This window comes from Actinia tenebrosa, unplaced genomic scaffold (assembly GCF_029948245.1).
Source record: "Actinia tenebrosa isolate PJP-AT-01 unplaced genomic scaffold, QUT_ActTen_1.0 PGA_scaffold0__85_contigs__length_37466705, whole genome shotgun sequence".
Taxonomy (NCBI): Eukaryota; Metazoa; Cnidaria; class Anthozoa; order Actiniaria; family Actiniidae; genus Actinia; species Actinia tenebrosa.
This window is the reverse complement of record NW_028292569.1, coordinates 33,613,487-33,631,295: the sequence shown is the minus strand read 5'-3', so window position 1 is coordinate 33,631,295 and position 17,809 is coordinate 33,613,487. Positions and strand designations below refer to the sequence as shown.

Below are 17,809 nucleotides of genomic sequence, written 5' to 3'. Positions count from 1 at the left end.
AAAGATCGAATTCGAAGTTAGGTTTTGCGGAGGAAGGTAAACTGGAGAACTCTGAGAAAAACTCTTGAATCAAGTAAGAGACGTAACAAACACTACTCACACGTGATGCCAAGTCTCCCACTTCCACTTCCACTCCAACTCCATTATTCGATTCCCTAACGCAAATCTTCCATAATCCTATAATACGTAGTTGTTCTTACTCCTGACTTGCGGTTCATTGTTTTGTATTTTTAGAAATCCTCGGCTTTGTTCACTGGTTCATCACATTTTAGCATCTTCTCCACGCACACAGACTACCGAACAGGTTACAAGTACCACACATCTAGTTACGTCAATGAAAAACTACGTTATTGATCAGGTAAGTACGTTTATCGGTAGGTGATGGTGGTGCCTATTGTGGGTAGGTTTATGGGTAGGTGATGGTGGTGCCTATTGTGGGTAGGTTTATTGGTAGGTGGTGGTGGTACCTATTGTGGGTAGGTTTATTAGTAGGTGATGGTGGTGCCTATTGTGGGTAGGTTTATTGGTAGGTGATTGTGGTGCCTATTGTGGGCAGGTTTATCGGTAGGTGATGGTGGTGCGTATTGTGGGTAGGTTTATTGGTAGGTGATGGTGGTACCTATTGTGGGTAGGTTTATTGGTAGGTGATGATGGTGCGTATTGTGGGTAGGTTTATTGGTAGGTGATGATGGTGCCTATTGTGGTTCGATTCATATCAACTGTGTATCTCAAATGCATATATCAGAGAATAATTATTGCTAGATCAGCAATCTAGTGCCAATTGCGACTATTAGTTAATAACTATTTTGTTTTTATTTCACGGATTAAGTACCATCGCTCTAATCAAATATTTGGTGTTTTAGGAGTGGTTCTCTCGTCTGGCATCCCACTGCTGCTCCACGGCCAACCCTGACCCCAGTGTACTGCGGGCAAGAAATGCACAAGAATCCATTCTCCTTTTAAGCGCTTTGAACTTTAGCTCTGTTTGTAATATTATGAGTCAAGAGGTGAGCAGCCACCTTTTTATTAAAGATTACTGTATTAGTTGTTGTGAATCGGTCAGTCGGTCGGTCGGTCGGTCGGTCGGTCGGTCAGTCAGTCAGTCAGTCAGTCAGTCGGTGAGTTGGTCAGTAGGTGAGTCAGTCAGTCGGTCAGTCAGTCGGTGAGTTGGTCAGTCGGTCAGTCAGTTGGTGAGTTGGTCAGTCGGTCAGTCAGTCGGTATATTGGTCAGTCGGTCAGTCAGTTAATGGGTGAACAAATTAGTGAGTGAGGAAGAAAATAAAAAAAGTTGTTATGGCTTCCATTGGCTCAGTCGTTGTCGATACTATTGTTATCGTTGCTGCTGCTGTTATTTTTACAGTTTCCAATATAGATCACTTGCTTGTTTTATTCCTCCCCCCCCCCCCCTCCCCCCATGTTTTTCGTAATGTTTTTTTCCTATAGTATTTGATGTGTTACTGTATAATACTATTTACAGGAATTCGACGTTGGTCTTCTCGAAGACTGCATTCTAGTCGGTGTCGAAAGAACACTTCAGTTCACCTCCAGAAGACTGAGCGTAGAGGTAAGTCACGTGCTCATTCTTTTCCTGTTCCACCTTTTCCTACAAGGTACTTAAATGTTCAATATCTATTTTTTTTCATTACAGGAAACTGTCATTAAGCTCTACGACAACACTGAACACTTCGAGAGTACTGGAGTGGACCATTTATTATTAGCAGCCAAACTAACCATATTTAGGCATATGTACCACGTGGTGCAAGAAGTCGTGACCAACGTTCCATGTGAAGGTAACTATGGCGATCTGTATCCTAGGTAACAGTTAGGCACTTTAATTTCTTCTCAGTCTTTCCCGTCACAAGATTATGAAACAAGGGCGAGGCATGCCATAAGCGTGACTGGCATTACCCCTGGCACCACCACCACCACCATCACAGCCACCAGCACCGGCGAAACTCAAAACTTTGCTCCTCGGTCCTATCCTGTTTTAATTTATTTTATTTTATCCTATTTAGCTCAAGAAGAGGGCAACTCATCTTCTCGCATAATCATCGACAAAGACAGTTTTGCTTTTCTTTGTAAAGATACACAATGGTGTAGCCGTATCCTAGACCTCGCTCGTGGGATTGTATCGTATTGTAGTGTCGTCAGCTCGCTTCCTCGGCAGTGTGTCTTAAACGCAGATGAAATTTGTTGTCTTTGTAGATTCATCTTTCTTCCCCTAGCGGTGAGTATTATATAATAATAAGAATCAATTTATATAGCGTCATTTCTAATGTATCCGATAAAGTTTTGAGGCAATCAATGATGGCGGCTATTTTCTACTCTAAAACAGCCCCACAATGCACTGTAATGCAGACTCGTTTTGTCCTCAATCTCGGAACGGCTAATTGAAACATATTTATGTCATTTAGATCGTACATCACAAACTGGTCAGCGGTATTCCTCCAAACACTGTGGAAATGAAGATAGCATTAACTTGTATCGGCAAGGTAAGCCGTAGGCAGCCATGTTCATTCCCATCAAAATAAAAACCTTTGTATAAGATAAAAGGTTATAAGGAATAATAGAAATCTATTGCTCTATCCAATATATGGCCGCCGACGTCATGTGTAATTGAAAAATGGTCAAGGTTCTAAAATCGTTGCTTATAATTGTGCGTCGTATAAAAACAATCTATCGTTTTTCAAACTCATTTTATTGTTTACTGTAGTTTTTCAGTAAGAGTTTGTTTTTACCGATGCAGCTGGTGCTGAAGGGACTACGGAAGCGAGAGGCTTCAGCTTTCTACTGTTTGTTTGAACATCCTTTAAATTTTCATGTCTCACTACTCAGCCTCCTGACTTTCAGTCTCATTCTAAAGTGCTCCGTTGCCCTTGTGTGCTGTTGTTGTTATTCCATTGTTTTCACTTCTTTTCTATCCTCAGCTTCTTCTACTGGAGTACGACCAGAGTGTCAATGAAGTGGAGTACGTAACATTAGTTTGTCAAGCCATCAACCATGTCTATACTTTGATTAAAGCAGGTAAGACGAACATATTCAAAGCTATTACAGTACCATACGACTTCCCCCTCCCCTCCCCCCCCCCCCCCCCACCCAAACAAAAAGAAAACACCCACAAAAATATTAAAGTACTAAATTCAATTCCAGTCCAAGAACTACAGATAACTTGTTCACCTTCATATTTAACTCCCTCAATTGAACTTTTTTCTTCTAGTGTCTGTCAACGGGACTGAAAAGTTAAGTCATGAAATATCAGATGAAGATCGTCGCCCCTGTGCCGACAGAGAAGATGGTGAGTGTATTTGCAATTAGGCAGTGAGACAAATAGTAAGACAAACGGACAGACAGACCAAGTTATTGACCGAACGTATGACTGATAGAAACAGGGTTCATGACCTGATGACTTATGAAACTTGAATTACAGGCCTCTCTGGGGTAAGCCATTACACCTTACATACTTCATAAAAACACAGTTGTATCCCATCAATAACTGAATTAAGAACATCCTCGTAGAACGACAACGAAAAGAAGACAAGAAAATCTAGTGAATGTTTTCACCTTATATTTACTGTGGTTGCTTCCTCAGAATTTCAGTCCATCACCTTAGCCTGTGACCAAATATCAGACCTTGTCAACTACACCTACACATACCTTAGGCCTGGGTCCCAATCGTTCTCAGTCCTCCCCCAGTTTCTTTACGAGCCTTTCACTCTGGCAATCGTAGGCTTGGCTAGACGACCGTTGGTCAACAGCTATGCACGAACACCTCCTCTTGTTTGGAAGCTAGGATGGATGCCGACACCTGAGGGACCCCTAAAAACAGAATTGCCACCTTTACCAATAGAGATCCTTAAAGAAAAAGATGTTCTGAATGAATTTGTTATGAGAGTCAATATCTTAGGTAGGCTTCATAGGCTTCGTTTGATAACATTAGAGGATGTAGCATGGCGAAAGACAGGAACAGTAAAGTCCTTTTACTTGAGAAAGAATTTTTTTCTGGAGAGAAGATAAAATTTTTTTATTCACTACTACTCCTCTTGTATATTCTTTTGTCATTAAGGAAGAATATCCGTTCCAATCCAATATTCTCTTAATGTGACTGCGTTCAAATAGTGGCATACATGGGCGTGTCCAAATGTTGCTAGTCCCCAATTGTGCTTGTGCCATGTGATCATGTTAGTGTACATTGGAATGGTTCTACAGGATATACTGATCTATGACACCAATTTAGCTGTCCTACCTTATCCCAGAAAACGAATAAAAACTAGTACAAGTATTTCTCAGTTTTCCTTTTACCAGAAGCAAAATCAACACAGAGAGTTACTGATTCAATTATAAACTGTTGTTGTATTAAAGGCTGGATTAACAGGCAGCAGTTCGAAGAGACGTGGGCAGCGTTACTCGGTGTTCTTAGCTCGCCACCACTTCCTGAACAAGTCTCACAAGAGGTACGAACACATGACTACTATTAGTTTTCCTGCATGGATATAAACCTTATCCAGAATACTTACTTTGAATAAGGTTTAAAGACTGGTTCACACAAGCAACACAAACGCAAGCGCAAGCGCAAGAAAAATTATAAGACCCTGGAAGACGTTTGTTTTCAGTTTTTGGCACAGAAATTTGTGCAAAACGTAATATCCTAATACATCAATTGTCGTTGCACATTTATTCTATAACCTATAAATTCTCGTTAATCTTTAGGAGGACATGGAAGCCAGCCATTCTTGTTGTCTAGCAGTCCGTTGCATTTCAGCGCTTCTTCTCCAGACTACCCTGTACCCGACCCCCGGTAACTGTAACGTTGGGGGATACCTACACAGCCCAAGACACCGGGATTTGCCTTTCCTTGGTAGCAGGTAGAAACTTCTGAAAAACTACTCATTGACAATTACATTTACATAATAGTGTCACTTTACTACCAGAATGCTATCCATATATGATCATTTGTCAGTATTACTTGTTGCAAGGTTCGGCTCTTATGTTTCAGGGTTTTTCTCCGGGTTATCTGTTTTTCTTCCTGACTGCATCCTAGGTAGACATCGATCTGTTACGGTGCTGTTTTATCTGTTTCGGGATTTTTTCAGTTTGGTGTCCTGATTTATCCTTTCTATTTTACAGGGCTGGAAAGAAGTTATCTGTAGTACGCGGGCTCGTGGAAGAAGAGTTTGTAAATAATTGCTGCACAGGGTGAGACTTAGGTTGACTTTACCACTGAGATATTTGATATTGGTTTCTTTAGTTATATCAAGCAACATGGCGGCTATGTCTTCCGTCTTTTTTATCCACTGTAGAAGGGACGCATGCCTTCAATTTGCACTTCCTTAGCTTTATCATTGACTTGCTTTTCTCTTTACCAGAAGTGTTAAAAACTCCTTGTAAGAGCCAACGCTTTTGAACTCAGATCATAGGTCTTTTCTAAGTTAGTTTCCGTGGTGCATCTTGATCAAGCTTAGGTACAGACAGCTTTTGTTCATCAAGCTTTATATGGTGTTTTTTTTGTACCATAGGTAGCCCAGAATACGCCTCGTTTGTCGAACTCAGTAAAAGGCCTGCCAGAAACAGAAGTACCCGTAATTTTCTGCCTTTATAAATTTGTGAAGGCCAACTTGACTGAAATTAGTGTTTTTCCATATTTTTAGGACTGGTAAAGCGTACTTAACAAAAGAAGACGTCAAACATGAACATTCCGCGAGCTTCCATCGATCGAATAGTTTTGTCTCTAATCACGGAAACACTGCCGTGTGGACTAGTAACAAGCTCGTATTCGACAATCCGCTGTACGGACTGAACGTAGACAGGATACTTGGTTTCCATGACTACACGCTTGGACAAGTAAGGGGATTTAGAGCGTTCGAGATTAATCCTTGGAGATTGTATCATTTCAATATTGCCTTGTTCTCGAGAATTCTACATTTTTCATCTAGAGAATCCAAAATATAGATGGCTGGCTCGAGCTTCCGTAAGGAGCACCCACTTAATATGGACCCTTGTTTGGACGAATTCAGTCACTGATAACAGACCACCTTTGTGCAGGCAGTTTCTTTTGTTTCTTCGGTGTCCCTTTTGACAGGGTTTGACATTCCAAAAAAATTTCTAGTCTTTTTCATTGCAAAAAAAAAACAGTTTGTCTTCTTTCTCGTCGACAGATTTCTCTGTTGGGCCTGCACAGCCAAGCTCAAGCCCAACTACAAGAGTATCCTGACAGTGACGACGACGCAGCCATCGTCGTTACCATTCCTCGCATGGCCAAACCAGAAAAACTTGATATTCGTTCTTGTCTACAATTTTTACTGGAGCTTTTTGAACAGTGGATGTCACCTTATGTTCAGCCCAGGACTCCTCTCATGCTTTTGTCTGAAGCTACTAAAGCGGTGAGTCCACCATGTGTTTGGGCGCAACGTGTTTTCGCCATTGCAGTCTGGATCCAGTCTTTATGGCAATTTTCAAAATATCTGGGCAAATTGCAAATATCTGTTGTCAACGGTTTTGCCAGTGTTTTGCGTACCAGTGGCCCGTCTTCTCGCTTCCACGACGACTTTGAAATCAAAAAAAAAAAAAGAAAAGAAAAGAAAAGAAAAAGAAAAAAAAGACAAAAAAAAAAAAAGAATGCGGATGCACAATTGTCAAAAGAGCAACTATGGCGAGTATCAAGCGTCGATAAGACGAAATAAATGATTGCTGCAAATCAAAGTTAAGCTTTTTATTGGTGAAGTCTAATTAATGTATGTTCCTTATGTTCCTCGTTTTAGGTACCTGTTTGATCGCTAGCCGAATTCTGACTATTAACAGAAATCCACCTTTTTAAATATATTATTACTATCTCTAGTAATAAGAGTATTTATTTGCGTTCTGATTGGCTGTTTGAGCGGGCGGTATTTTGTCAGTATCTCCCCGCGCGCGCGGTCCGGTATCCTTTGCCGCTAAACGATAACACAAAACGATCACAAAAACAAGTTAAAAAAATACGGGGAAAAAAAAAGTTATTTACCGTCCTATAGTCGGTCCGGATAGGGAAAAACTGTGCCCTTGGTGGTCTGTATATTCAAGACCTCGGGCACAGTTTTTCCCTATCCGGACCTCCTGTCCGGTAAATAACATATATATATATACCATTCAATGATTGTAACCATTTGATTGTACCCTTTTTAAGTTGGTAGTGTTTTCTGATCTGTTCATCGATGGTCATCACTTTGAATGGATCCTAGACACGCTGCTTGAACTTCACCAGAATCACCCATCAGAAGATGACCTACTAATTCAGTACTCCTTACCTGTCATCTGCAAAGCACTGGCTTTCTTAAAAATTGTAAGTTCAGTTTATAAAATTTCAGTGTAATATCAGTGATGCAAAGTTATTAACTCTATGTTTAGCAGCACATAACCAAATGCGGTAAAAAAAATTTCCCCGAGAGAAAGGATGTATATATTCTCTAACTATGTACTTGGGTGCGTGCGTATATCGTTGTGACTTTGTCATTTTATCATTATATCTGTGATATATGATGAAAAGAGACACGGTATTGACCCATTGGCTTTGTATTCTTGTGTTAGGAGGGACAAACTTCTGAAAAAGTGTTCAAGATTGTGGAAACGTCTTTACGAAGTCCACATGTTCCCCTTCAGGTAAAATACACGACTGTGGTCCTTTCTTCTCTTTTTTTTTCTCACTCCATTTATTCCCTTTCTGTCTCTCGTTTGCTTATATAAAAAGTCCTCTGGGCTAATCAAAGTGAAGACAAGGCTACACGACTGTGGTCCTTTGTTTTTTCTTTTTTCTCATTCCATTTATTCCCTTTCTGTCTCTCGTTTGCTTATATAAAAAGTCCTCTGGGCTAATCAAAGTGAAGACAAGGCTAACTTACTGTCGAATTGAAATCTAGCATGTTTTGCGCAGGGAGGAGAACCGTAAACCAAGAAAAATCCTCAAATCTTGAAAGATCTAAGGCGCTGCACACGTTATGTCGAGTCTAGGATTGGAATCGAACCTGAGAATTCCTAGAGTTGACAGGCAAGTGTTTTCCACTGTTGCCAACCGCTTTGCCAGTGTTTTGCAGTGGCCCTGGTTTCCTTGATTCGCCACCCACTTCTTAAACTTCATAACCTCTCCCTACCCTATCCTTTCCTTTGTGTCCTTTCATTTAGTTTTCTTTTGCTGGTCGAGAGATTTTGCTTCATGTTCTGTCTATTTCTCTAGATGTCAGCATTATATGGATCCTTGTACATCCTCGAATCACACGTGCCCACTGTGGTGTCTCTGTTAATACCCATCCTGACCGAGCATCTTGGACGAAAACTGAATACACTTCCAAAGTAAGCCACGCATTTCTGATCAGTTCCTTTCATCTTTTCTTCCATAAAAACCTACCAGTAGCTTACCAGTGTTATTATTCTGTATCACAGAATGGTGGCCAATTTAAACAACTATTTGATGAACTTAATTATTTTGTTGATATTGTTTTTCAGTGCTGTAATGCTGGCCCAACAGCATCTTCTTGTTATGTGGTCCACCGTATTTTACCTAATTGAACATTACAATGATGAAATCCCAGATGCAGAATTCAAAGCCAACATACTCAAGGTATGCACAAATCTCATTTGTCTGCCCCGAAATTCGCTTGAGTGACCACGAAATGAATGGCTCCAAGTCGAGATTATGGACTTGACGTAATAATGATCACGCCAAGTCCAACCTCAACTAAAAGCCATTCATTTAGCTTTCGTGGTCGCACAAGCGAATTTTGAAATGATCTATAATTATACTGCATCATCAAAACTTGAGACTGCTACACGAATCTCTCTTCCCCAGGTCGCTGTTCGTATAGCATCTTCCAATGAGGAAAGCACTCCGCCAGCTGTGTACCATGCTATCATGAGGGGACTGGAACGACTTGTGGTGTCATTTGCTTTGTCTTCTTCAGAAAGCGATTCACTAGTCAAACTTAGTGTCGACAGGTAGGCACGACTACACAAAAAACATTTAAAACTTTGGTTTCTAGAGTCAGTGCGGAAAGGGCAGAGAATTCGTATTTCCAGACGACTGTGATCCTTTTAACATCTATTCTTCAGAAACCAAATTTTTGATTAAAATGAAGGGAAGAAACCCAGATAGGCAGCCATATTGGATTTGCCTCCAAATGCCCTGGGCCGAGTTGCGTAATGAAATGCGCATGACTGCTTGCAAATGCTTTAACATCACAACGAGAATGTAATATTAGTTTTATTACTCTGTCTCTAGATTGTCAATGCAGAACCCTCAAAGATCGATTTTAGCGTTGGGACTTCTCGTGACTTGCATGTACACAGGTATGCCACGAGACCTTTTCCAAAAGCGATCACGAAACATTGCCGGGCTTCAATTGACCCTAAAGTATTTATACATATTTGTATTTTATCAAGTCTAACCTTGACCTAGAGCCGTTGTTACGTGGTTACGTGGTCAAGTGAATTCAGGGGAAAGTCTATTAAGAAGTTTGATAAGTAGCTTTGTATAATATAGTGTATCGGGGGAAAAAACTTTCAATACGTATCGAAGGCGTCAAGTCATTTGAGTCCACTCAGGGGCACCAACCTATTACGAGTCATTCACATGTTTACTTTTTCCCCAGGCAAGATAGGTGATCGGCCAAGTGGCATTTACCCTCAACCCGATACAACCGAATTTCCGACAGAAGATCGATTACTCATCGCCATGGAAAGAGTCACCGTATTGTTTGACCGGTAATCGATAAACAACTGTTTCTTATAGTGCTTTATAATTTCGCTACAACTAACATATTTCACCGCGTGCGTCCGCGTGACTTGATAATGATGTAATATTGTTTGACGTCGCTGCTAGGATACGAAAGGGATTTCCTTCAGAAGCACAAATCGTAGCGCGTGTTCTTCCTCGCTTGCTTCTCGACTTCTTTCCCGCACAAGAAATCATGAACAAAGTTATTGGAGAGTTTTTATCAAGTCAGCAGCCGTACCCTGAACTCATGGCAGAGGTACTTTTTAAGGTATGTTGCTTGTGGGCCGAGTATGAGTCTATGTAGAACGCCACAGTTTTACCTTTTAAAAATCCCTAAACTCAAGATAATAAAATATATTGCTTATGCTTATTTAATTTCAACTGAAGGAACTACCGATGTTAAATATAGGTACTTTACCTTTACCTTTTTTGTATGGCGGTGGAGGGCCCAGTATAAATTCTGTAGAACACCACAGCTTTGCTCAAAGATTGATCCGAGGATTTAAAGTCATTAGGCTAAAGATTTATATCTTTTACATAGGTATTTGAGGGACTTCACAGCCAAGGACAGAATGTGGAAGTGAGAGACTGGGTCGTACTCTCTTTAGCCAGTTTTATTCAAAGGTATTTATTTGATTTCTTAATCAATAACATTACGTTATTGATACTTATTGGTTGCATAATGGTGCTGTGTTTTGCGTTGACTGAAGTGTGCCTAATACCTTTTAAAAAGCATTGATTTTTTAATTAACCATACTTCAACTAATGATTTTCACCACTGTTTGTTGCAGAACACCTCTTTCAATGGCTATTTGGAGTCTAACGTGCTTTTTTATTAGTGCTTCGACCAACAAATGGATCAGAGCATTGTATCCTTTTATGCACCGGGATAATGCTTTATTATTCAGTATATGCATTCAAGTGATACAAAAAAATAGTTTTTGTGAAATCCAAAACGTTTGCAGCCGCGATGCATGCAATACCAGGCAGTACACAGACACTTTTAGTCTTTGCACTCGAAAAAGATAATAAAACAAACTACTGATCAATCTTATGTAGTCGTATTTCTTAACCATTATTCAAGATTCCCACACATATTGGGACGAATAAATCAATTAGAAGAAATCGACCACAAATATTTCTGTGCTGCTGCAATTGACTTTTACACCAATCAGGTCAGTAAAGTAAGAATCTTTCATGTAATAATAGAATCAGTAGAATGACAAGAAATATTGTGCTAATTCACATTACAAGTAAGGCTGCACTTAGGTTGGCGTTTGACCGCGTTCTTGTATTAGTTATACCAGCTCTCGCCATGAGTTTCCTGTGACCCGGTTACAGAGCATCTCACTAAAACACGGGACTGCATGGTTTGAGCTCAACCCTACCACCTCTAAGACACTGGTAAAGTTTTTTTTAATCTATAATATACCATGTCTAACTTGTCAAATATTGTTGTATGTTTTGCAGAATCTTGATGAAACACAAAAACAATTCTTCCTGTCGACGTTCAAGTCAGTCGCTACACCCGGCTCGGCCTACAATCAGTTGATTACCAGCTGTGAAACACAGCCATTTTTAAGTGAAATGATTAAGATTCAACAATGATAGGTACGTTTATTTAAACAATACTCCTTGATCATCATCATCACCATCATCATCGCCAGCATGACCATCAACTTCACTTTCATTTATCATCATCACCATTATCATCATCATCATGTCATGGTGATGATGATAATGATAATGATGGTCTTCACGGTGATGAAAACGACAATTTGTCCGTTTTAGGCGAACTAATATTGAACAATTTATTTCTAGATATCTAAAAGCATCAAAAAATCCTCAAAACCGCGTCCCCGTAAAAGTATCAACTACGCATGCCTGGTCAACATAATCACGTGCTAAACCTGGGTTTAATTTCAATGTGATAACATTTGAATATTTACAATATTGATCATAACATAAAATCGCTTCGTGACGTCATTATTGATGACGTAATATCTAGTGGCTTGGTGACGTAATTATTAGTTCTGTATTCGCCATATCAAAGTCGAATAAGAATCTTATCGTTATTAACAAAATAGTATATGGTACTTCGAGATGGTACTAAGTTGAATTAAGGGACTATTTTGGAGTTTTTCATGATGGGTTGTCTGTGGAAATATTGCCCGTGGTGACCTAAGTCTCTGTCTGGAAATCAATGCATTAAGAGTTTAAAACAAGCAATATTATATTACTAAATTGCATATTTTAGTGCTTTATTAATGTAGTTGGTCATGCTTAAAGTCATGAAACTAGGAGCATTAGTTATTGCATGCATGAAGTACTGACCCAATATAGATTGTGATGATCCAAATTTTTACGAAAAAGTTTCTAAAAAAGCGAAAGATATTTACGAATTCTTTGATTCAAATTCGATGAGAATAAGAGATAAAAGTATTGAAATTACAATTGTACAGTGAATTTGCTGTCAAGTAAGAATTTATTCTAGAGAATATTTGTCATTGATAAAAATTCAAAAAAAATTATAATGAATAATAAAAAAACGTAGAATTCGCGGGATACTGCTGTGTTGATTGACTACAGGCGCATGTACAAAGAGAGAGATCCAAACTCCAATTCCAAGTGATCTCACATCAGCGATTATTCAAAATCTGGTTCTGTTTTAGGGGACAAATTTTCAAAATGGCGTCTCGATTTAGTCCTATAAAACAGTTCAACAATGTGCTGCAATTCCAACTCGACCCAGTTTTTTCCCCCTCAACCTCGGGATTGCAAGACATAGTCACGTGAGTGCTACTGGCTCGCAACAGGATTACTAATGTCATGTCCAAAATCGTTTTCAAAAAAAGCTATTTTTCCCTCATAATCATTTTGATGTCAAGAAGCATTTTCTCGCTTGTTTGCCAACCAGCACAGCCTTCAGTCAAGGAACCCTTGGGCTGAAATGATTGATATCATATATCAGTACGTGACTGTTAACTTATGCAAAGGGCCACCTAGCTTCAGTTAAGTACTTTTAAAATACACTTATTTCAATAAAGTTAGTCACCAAAAACCTAGAAAGCTGAGATCACTGAGCATCATGGGAAACTTTTCATATCAAAAAAGCATATATATACAAAGCTTTTTTAATACAAACTGCAGCTCGATCATGCTCAGAAGAGGTGAGACTGTAACCGGTAAAAGATTCGCAAGTCCATGAACAGTTAGTCAAGCAGTTAAACTTGTAAAATGAATTTACCCATAATCCTTGTCGGCCTCAGCTTTATAGCTTTTCAGGTGACCCCGGCTTTATTGAAATAAGTGTATACTGAACAACGTCGACTTCGAGATAGTCAGCATTAGTAAATGAACGAACCACCAAAGTACAACAAAGTCCTTACCTTTCCCTTTAAGTGACGGAGCATTCCGTACTTTGAGCAACATGCAAAGAAATAGATAATCTAAAATATTTAAGAATGCAAAGCGATTCAATCGTTCTGTCATCTAGCCACTCTCACGTAAAACCTCTAGAGCTTAACATAATATGCTGCATCCTCTTCTTCGATCACATCATCAGAAAAGTCTTCCATTACAGCATTGTTTAGCTGGCAAAAGCTCGGCGAGAAACTTGAGTAATAATTGGTGGATTTGCAGTCTTGTGTGTGCAAGCATTGCAAGGCACAGTCCATGTCGGTGAGGGAAGTGACTTCGCTTATCACGTGATTATATAGAGCCACGCCCCTTTTGATTTCAAAAACTCCTTCCCGTGATTTTTCTGGGGGGGAAATGACATAAGAGACCGGTAAATAAGATATATAGCCTAGATACAAACTGCTACAGCATCCTATTATCTGGGGGGAAATGACATAAGAGACCGGTAAACAAGATATATAGCCTAGATACAAACTGCTACAGCATCCTATTATCTGGGGGAAAACGACATAAGAGACCGGTAAACAAGATATATAGCCTAGATACAAACTGCTACAGCATCCTATTATCTGGGGGAAAATGACATAAGAGACCGGTAAATAAGATATATGGCCTAGATACAAACTGCTACAGCATCCTATTACCTGGGGAAAATGACATAAGAGACCGGTAAATAAGATATACAGTCAATTCAAAAAATGTTGTCGTCGACCGGCTCAAGCCTACGCGACTGGACCGAAAGGAACTCTGGGTAGCAATCATTGAAGCCGAGTTGACTGCATAATTTTATCTGACTAGTTATGCCTGGTTTACAGCACGAACCTTCGTAGGCGAGCGGGAAGTGTCGAAGGAGACGTTTTTTTAATGCCTTCATATTTTCGAAATTGTGAACTGAATCATAACTACTTTGTTTTTCTTTCCCTAAACCCAAAGACATGCATTTGATGGATTGTTTCTCTACATTATTATCTTTATTCCTAGCGGGAACAATTAATTCAGAATGAATATTTAACCGCTTCAGTGATTTTTACCCATATTCCTTTCGGTCCAGTCGCGTAGGCTTGAGCCGGTCGACGACAACGTTTTTTGAATTGACTGTATAGCCTAGATACAAACTGCTACAGCATCCTATTATCTGGGGGGAAATGACATAAGAGACCGGTAAATAAGATATATGGCCTAGATACAAACTGCTACAGCACCCTATTATCCGGGGGGAAATGACATAAGAGACCGGTAAATAAAATATATAGCCTAGATACAAACTGCTACAGCATCCTATTATCTGGGGGAAAATGACATAAGAGACCGGTAAATAAGATATATAGCCTAGATACAAACTGCTACAGCACCATATTATCTGGGGGGAAACGACATAAGAGGCCGGTAAATAAGATATATAGCCTAGATACAAACTGCTACAGCACCCTATTATCTGGGGGGAAACGACATAAGAGTCCGGTAAATAAGATATATGGCCTAGATACAAACTGCTACAGCATCCTATTATCTGGGGGAAAACGACATAAGAGACCGGTAAATAAGATATATAGCCTAGATACAAACTGCTACAATATCCTATTATCTTAGCATTTATATTTTTCTTTCCCAGTTAAAGACGTTTTCCAGTCTTCTTGACCTAAGAGCTCCATTTTATTATCTGATCAACCTTTTTGGACAACTTATGGTTTCCAACTTAGCAAACCAATCACCGTTATAAAAGTTTTCCCAGTGGAAATTTTCCGATTTTTTTTTCACCTCGCAGTTCTAGCTAAATTGGGCCCCCTGTGAAATAATAAAGCAAAATTGATAATGAAAACTTTTACAGATTACCTTCTTCGCATATATATTCTAAGTTGTTTTCACAACCCAGATCATTCCATTTTCCATTATAACTGCCATAGTCTGTCATCTCGACACATTTCTCATCAGGGTTATCGCCATTCGGAATTATCCAGTTTTTATAAACTAAATCCTCACCAGTCACCCAATAGAAATCCACTGGGTTACGATGGAGCCCAATCCAAACAGATTTCGATTTGGTAAATGTTTTATAGACAAAGTCGTTCTCTTCAGCGCTACTAAATGTTAGCAGATGTGACCCCTGAGCCTCGCATCCACGCCTTGCTTCAGACCATGTGCCTTTGTCGTTGAAGAGCTTGTAGCAGGACGCATTAAAAAACACCCATCCAGGAGCACAACCATTGGAACCTAATATTAAATGAAAATAGTCTATTGAATGAATATATAATAAAAATAATGCTGATAATGATCACGGTAATGTTGATGATGGTGGTCTTATAGTGCAACTACTATAACCGGGGCAATTAGACAGCGAGAACCAATCAAATTTTAGAATAAAAACAAAAATAATCGGATAATCGGACCACCATCATCATCAACAACAACAACAGCAGCAGCAGCAGCAGCAGCGCAGCAGCATAATTATTGTCATCAAATAAATTTCTCATAATTGTGAAGAAACCCTTTACGGACTTGTATTGCCTTGTCCGGTCATATTGATTAACGCGGCTGTAAGGTTCCCGGGTGTAATCAATTCATTTCTTGATGTAACCCTAGTTGACCAGTTGTAACGTGCGTGGTTGTCGCATTTACTCAAGCTAGTTAGAAGTCAATATTTTTAGTCGGCAAAGAGACCTATTTATTCAGTTTCGCAACAGATATTCTGTTCTCTTCAGCAGTTCGAATTCAACTTGCTGAGAAATTACTTTTAATTACATTTTCTGTTTATTGTTTGTGTGTTTACGATAAGATGGAAAAATGGTCTGAAATAATGCAATACCGCATTTTAAAAGAGGAGATAAATAAGTTTTGCGAAACGTTAGCGAAATATTGGTTCAACAACAGGAAGTTATACGTCCACTTTTACGTGTTATTTACTGACTCACGAGAATACGAATAGGAGAAAATGCTCAAATACATACACTACCTATTTTAAACATCAGTATTTTCCAAGAAATACTTCGGTTAAACAAGTCTATAGTCGACTTCCCTAAGCGAACATGGACCTGCTGGTTGGGTTGGATTTTCTTACCTTTGATGAAGATTACTATCACAGTCAATAGTTTAAACGAACAAGTTTTCATCATTGAGTAAGAGATTTTCCTCCCAAAAAATAGCTGTTATTAGTGATTATAAGTCGAACGAACTGCTGCTAGACTGATTGAAGCGAAACCTTTTAAGATTGCTATGCGCTTTTTTTTCCCTTCATATATTTGATATAGCCCTAGTTAGATCCTAGCCTTAAGATTATTGATCGCAACAAAATTGGACAGTTGTTTACATTGCATTCATTAAATTATCCCTATACTAACGTTGGAAAACGAGAACTGTCAGGAAGTAATATAAACTTCAATCAAAATTTCAATCAAAAAGTATAGATCAGAAAGTATAGATGGTTGTGGGGGGACTGAGTATTGAGTTTAGCGTTTGGCAGTTGAAGTAGAAACGTAGTTTTTGTTTGAGAAGGGACTTCGTCGATAAACGTATTCAAAATGGCTTCCAATGTAATTGTCCAATGGAAAATACGAAAACCATTTGAGTGTACGGTGACATGCCGAAACAGGGAATCGCAAAATTCTGAGCGAATATTCAAGCTGCAGTTCCCATCAAAAAGTTGTACTTGTTTTGATATGAATTAGTTCCCATGATCCTCCCCGATTTTAGCTTTCTAGGTTTTTGAAGACTAACTTTGTTGAAATAAGGTAGGTTGTTTTTCAAACCCCAATTCATGTTATAGTTATTGAAACAACTTGGAATCAAAATGGAATCAACACTGACAGTGTAAATCAGCTATGATCAATCTTTACTCCAAAGCGAGGTTTTGCGTTCTCTCAAACAGGAGGAAAAACTGGCTGGTAAATGACCTTGCACAGGTCCATCGATATTCCCTTCTATAGCAGAGTCTCCCTCGTTGGCGATTCCGGGTAATCCACAACCGGCAGAACGAAGCCTGGGAGTGGACGAACAAACAATGAATGGTGAGATAAAACAAAGAACGCAGCTCACATATAGAACGATACACATTGTTCACCATAATCCATGCTTTCTTTGTTTTTGTTATTTTGTCCATCCCAAGCTTCGTTCTACCAGTGGACACCGACCCGCGATTCTTGAGGAAGACTCGCAGGGAAACATCGATAGAAAAGTTAACAAATTGTCGATGGTTTTGCGTGGTATGTCAGACAATTAGTTACAGATTTAAGACACTGTGGATGGCTAGAGGCGTTCCGGTGAATTTGCCGCTGGCGACGCGAAAATCCCAATTCAAAGACAAGAATACTGTAACAAAGTAAACACAGACCTCAGAGAAGGCTGCGGGGTTTCAGTTTTGCTTTACAGTAAATTCATGGCTATCCGAGGTAGAGCTAGATCAAAAAGGTGACAATTCCGTCAACTGAAGATCGAATGAAGAACCTTTCTAAAAACAGCTGAACATCTGTGCTTATCAACGAAATAAGATAGGTTGCCGCAATCAGTCAATGCATCTCGCAGCATCATCTCAAAAAAACTTTGAGTTGCTACTCTACTAGAGCAACTATCGATTCGACTTTTAACTAGTTGAGAGTACGTGTAAAACAAACTCAGTTGCAATATCAGGGTGGGTAGGTTAGGACTGAAGAAAAACAGACG

At 39.3% G+C, this 17,809-nt stretch overlaps 2 protein-coding genes across 3 annotated transcripts in view; one reads left to right on the top strand and one right to left on the bottom strand.

Moving 5' to 3' along the window:
- The window catches only part of LOC116307349 (huntingtin), a 30,907-nt gene extending 18,612 nt beyond the window's left edge, over positions 1 to 12,295 (top strand). For both annotated transcript variants that reach the window (XM_031717541.2, XM_031717540.2), the window contains exons 42-68: positions 235 to 358; positions 864 to 1,007; positions 1,478 to 1,564; positions 1,649 to 1,790; positions 2,016 to 2,227; positions 2,415 to 2,492; positions 2,928 to 3,024; positions 3,218 to 3,295; positions 3,590 to 3,904; positions 4,360 to 4,451; positions 4,708 to 4,862; positions 5,125 to 5,193; positions 5,646 to 5,838; positions 6,153 to 6,377; positions 7,157 to 7,312; positions 7,558 to 7,629; positions 8,201 to 8,316; positions 8,470 to 8,584; positions 8,813 to 8,958; positions 9,242 to 9,309; positions 9,612 to 9,723; positions 9,842 to 10,004; positions 10,278 to 10,360; positions 10,528 to 10,605; positions 10,821 to 10,911; positions 11,207 to 11,347; positions 11,558 to 12,295. In XM_031717541.2, the coding sequence (XP_031573401.2) occupies positions 235 to 358; positions 864 to 1,007; positions 1,478 to 1,564; positions 1,649 to 1,790; positions 2,016 to 2,227; positions 2,415 to 2,492; positions 2,928 to 3,024; positions 3,218 to 3,295; positions 3,590 to 3,904; positions 4,360 to 4,451; positions 4,708 to 4,862; positions 5,125 to 5,193; positions 5,646 to 5,838; positions 6,153 to 6,377; positions 7,157 to 7,312; positions 7,558 to 7,629; positions 8,201 to 8,316; positions 8,470 to 8,584; positions 8,813 to 8,958; positions 9,242 to 9,309; positions 9,612 to 9,723; positions 9,842 to 10,004; positions 10,278 to 10,360; positions 10,528 to 10,605; positions 10,821 to 10,911; positions 11,207 to 11,344 (3,349 nt within the window). In that variant the 3' untranslated portion in view covers positions 11,345 to 11,347; positions 11,558 to 12,295. The remainder of the gene's footprint in view (positions 1 to 234; positions 359 to 863; positions 1,008 to 1,477; positions 1,565 to 1,648; positions 1,791 to 2,015; positions 2,228 to 2,414; positions 2,493 to 2,927; positions 3,025 to 3,217; positions 3,296 to 3,589; positions 3,905 to 4,359; positions 4,452 to 4,707; positions 4,863 to 5,124; positions 5,194 to 5,645; positions 5,839 to 6,152; positions 6,378 to 7,156; positions 7,313 to 7,557; positions 7,630 to 8,200; positions 8,317 to 8,469; positions 8,585 to 8,812; positions 8,959 to 9,241; positions 9,310 to 9,611; positions 9,724 to 9,841; positions 10,005 to 10,277; positions 10,361 to 10,527; positions 10,606 to 10,820; positions 10,912 to 11,206; positions 11,348 to 11,557) is intronic.
- LOC116307356 (C-type lectin 2-like) lies at positions 11,981 to 16,376 on the bottom strand. The gene is made up of 3 exons (XM_031717553.2): positions 16,212 to 16,376; positions 14,990 to 15,367; positions 11,981 to 13,499 (listed from the first exon to the last, which is right to left on the bottom strand). The coding sequence occupies exons 1-3, from the start codon at positions 16,264 to 16,266 to the stop codon at positions 13,252 to 13,254; spliced, it is 681 nt and encodes a 226-aa protein (XP_031573413.1). The 5' UTR covers positions 16,267 to 16,376; the 3' UTR covers positions 11,981 to 13,251.
- Positions 16,377 to 17,809: the final 1,433 nt, after the last annotated feature.

Bases quoted from the DNA above. Each gene is read 5' to 3' on its own strand.
- LOC116307356 (XM_031717553.2), bottom strand. From the start codon at position 16,266: ATGATGAAAACTTGTTCGTTTAAACTATTGACTGTGATAGTAATCTTC. The intron at 15,368-16,211 runs GTAAGAAAATCC...ATTTAATATTAG, and splicing joins GATAGTAATCTTCATCAAAG to GTTCCAATGGTTGTGCTCCT. The intron at 13,500-14,989 runs GTAATCTGTAAA...TTTCCCCCCCAG, and splicing joins AGAATATATATGCGAAGAAG to AAAAATCACGGGAAGGAGTT.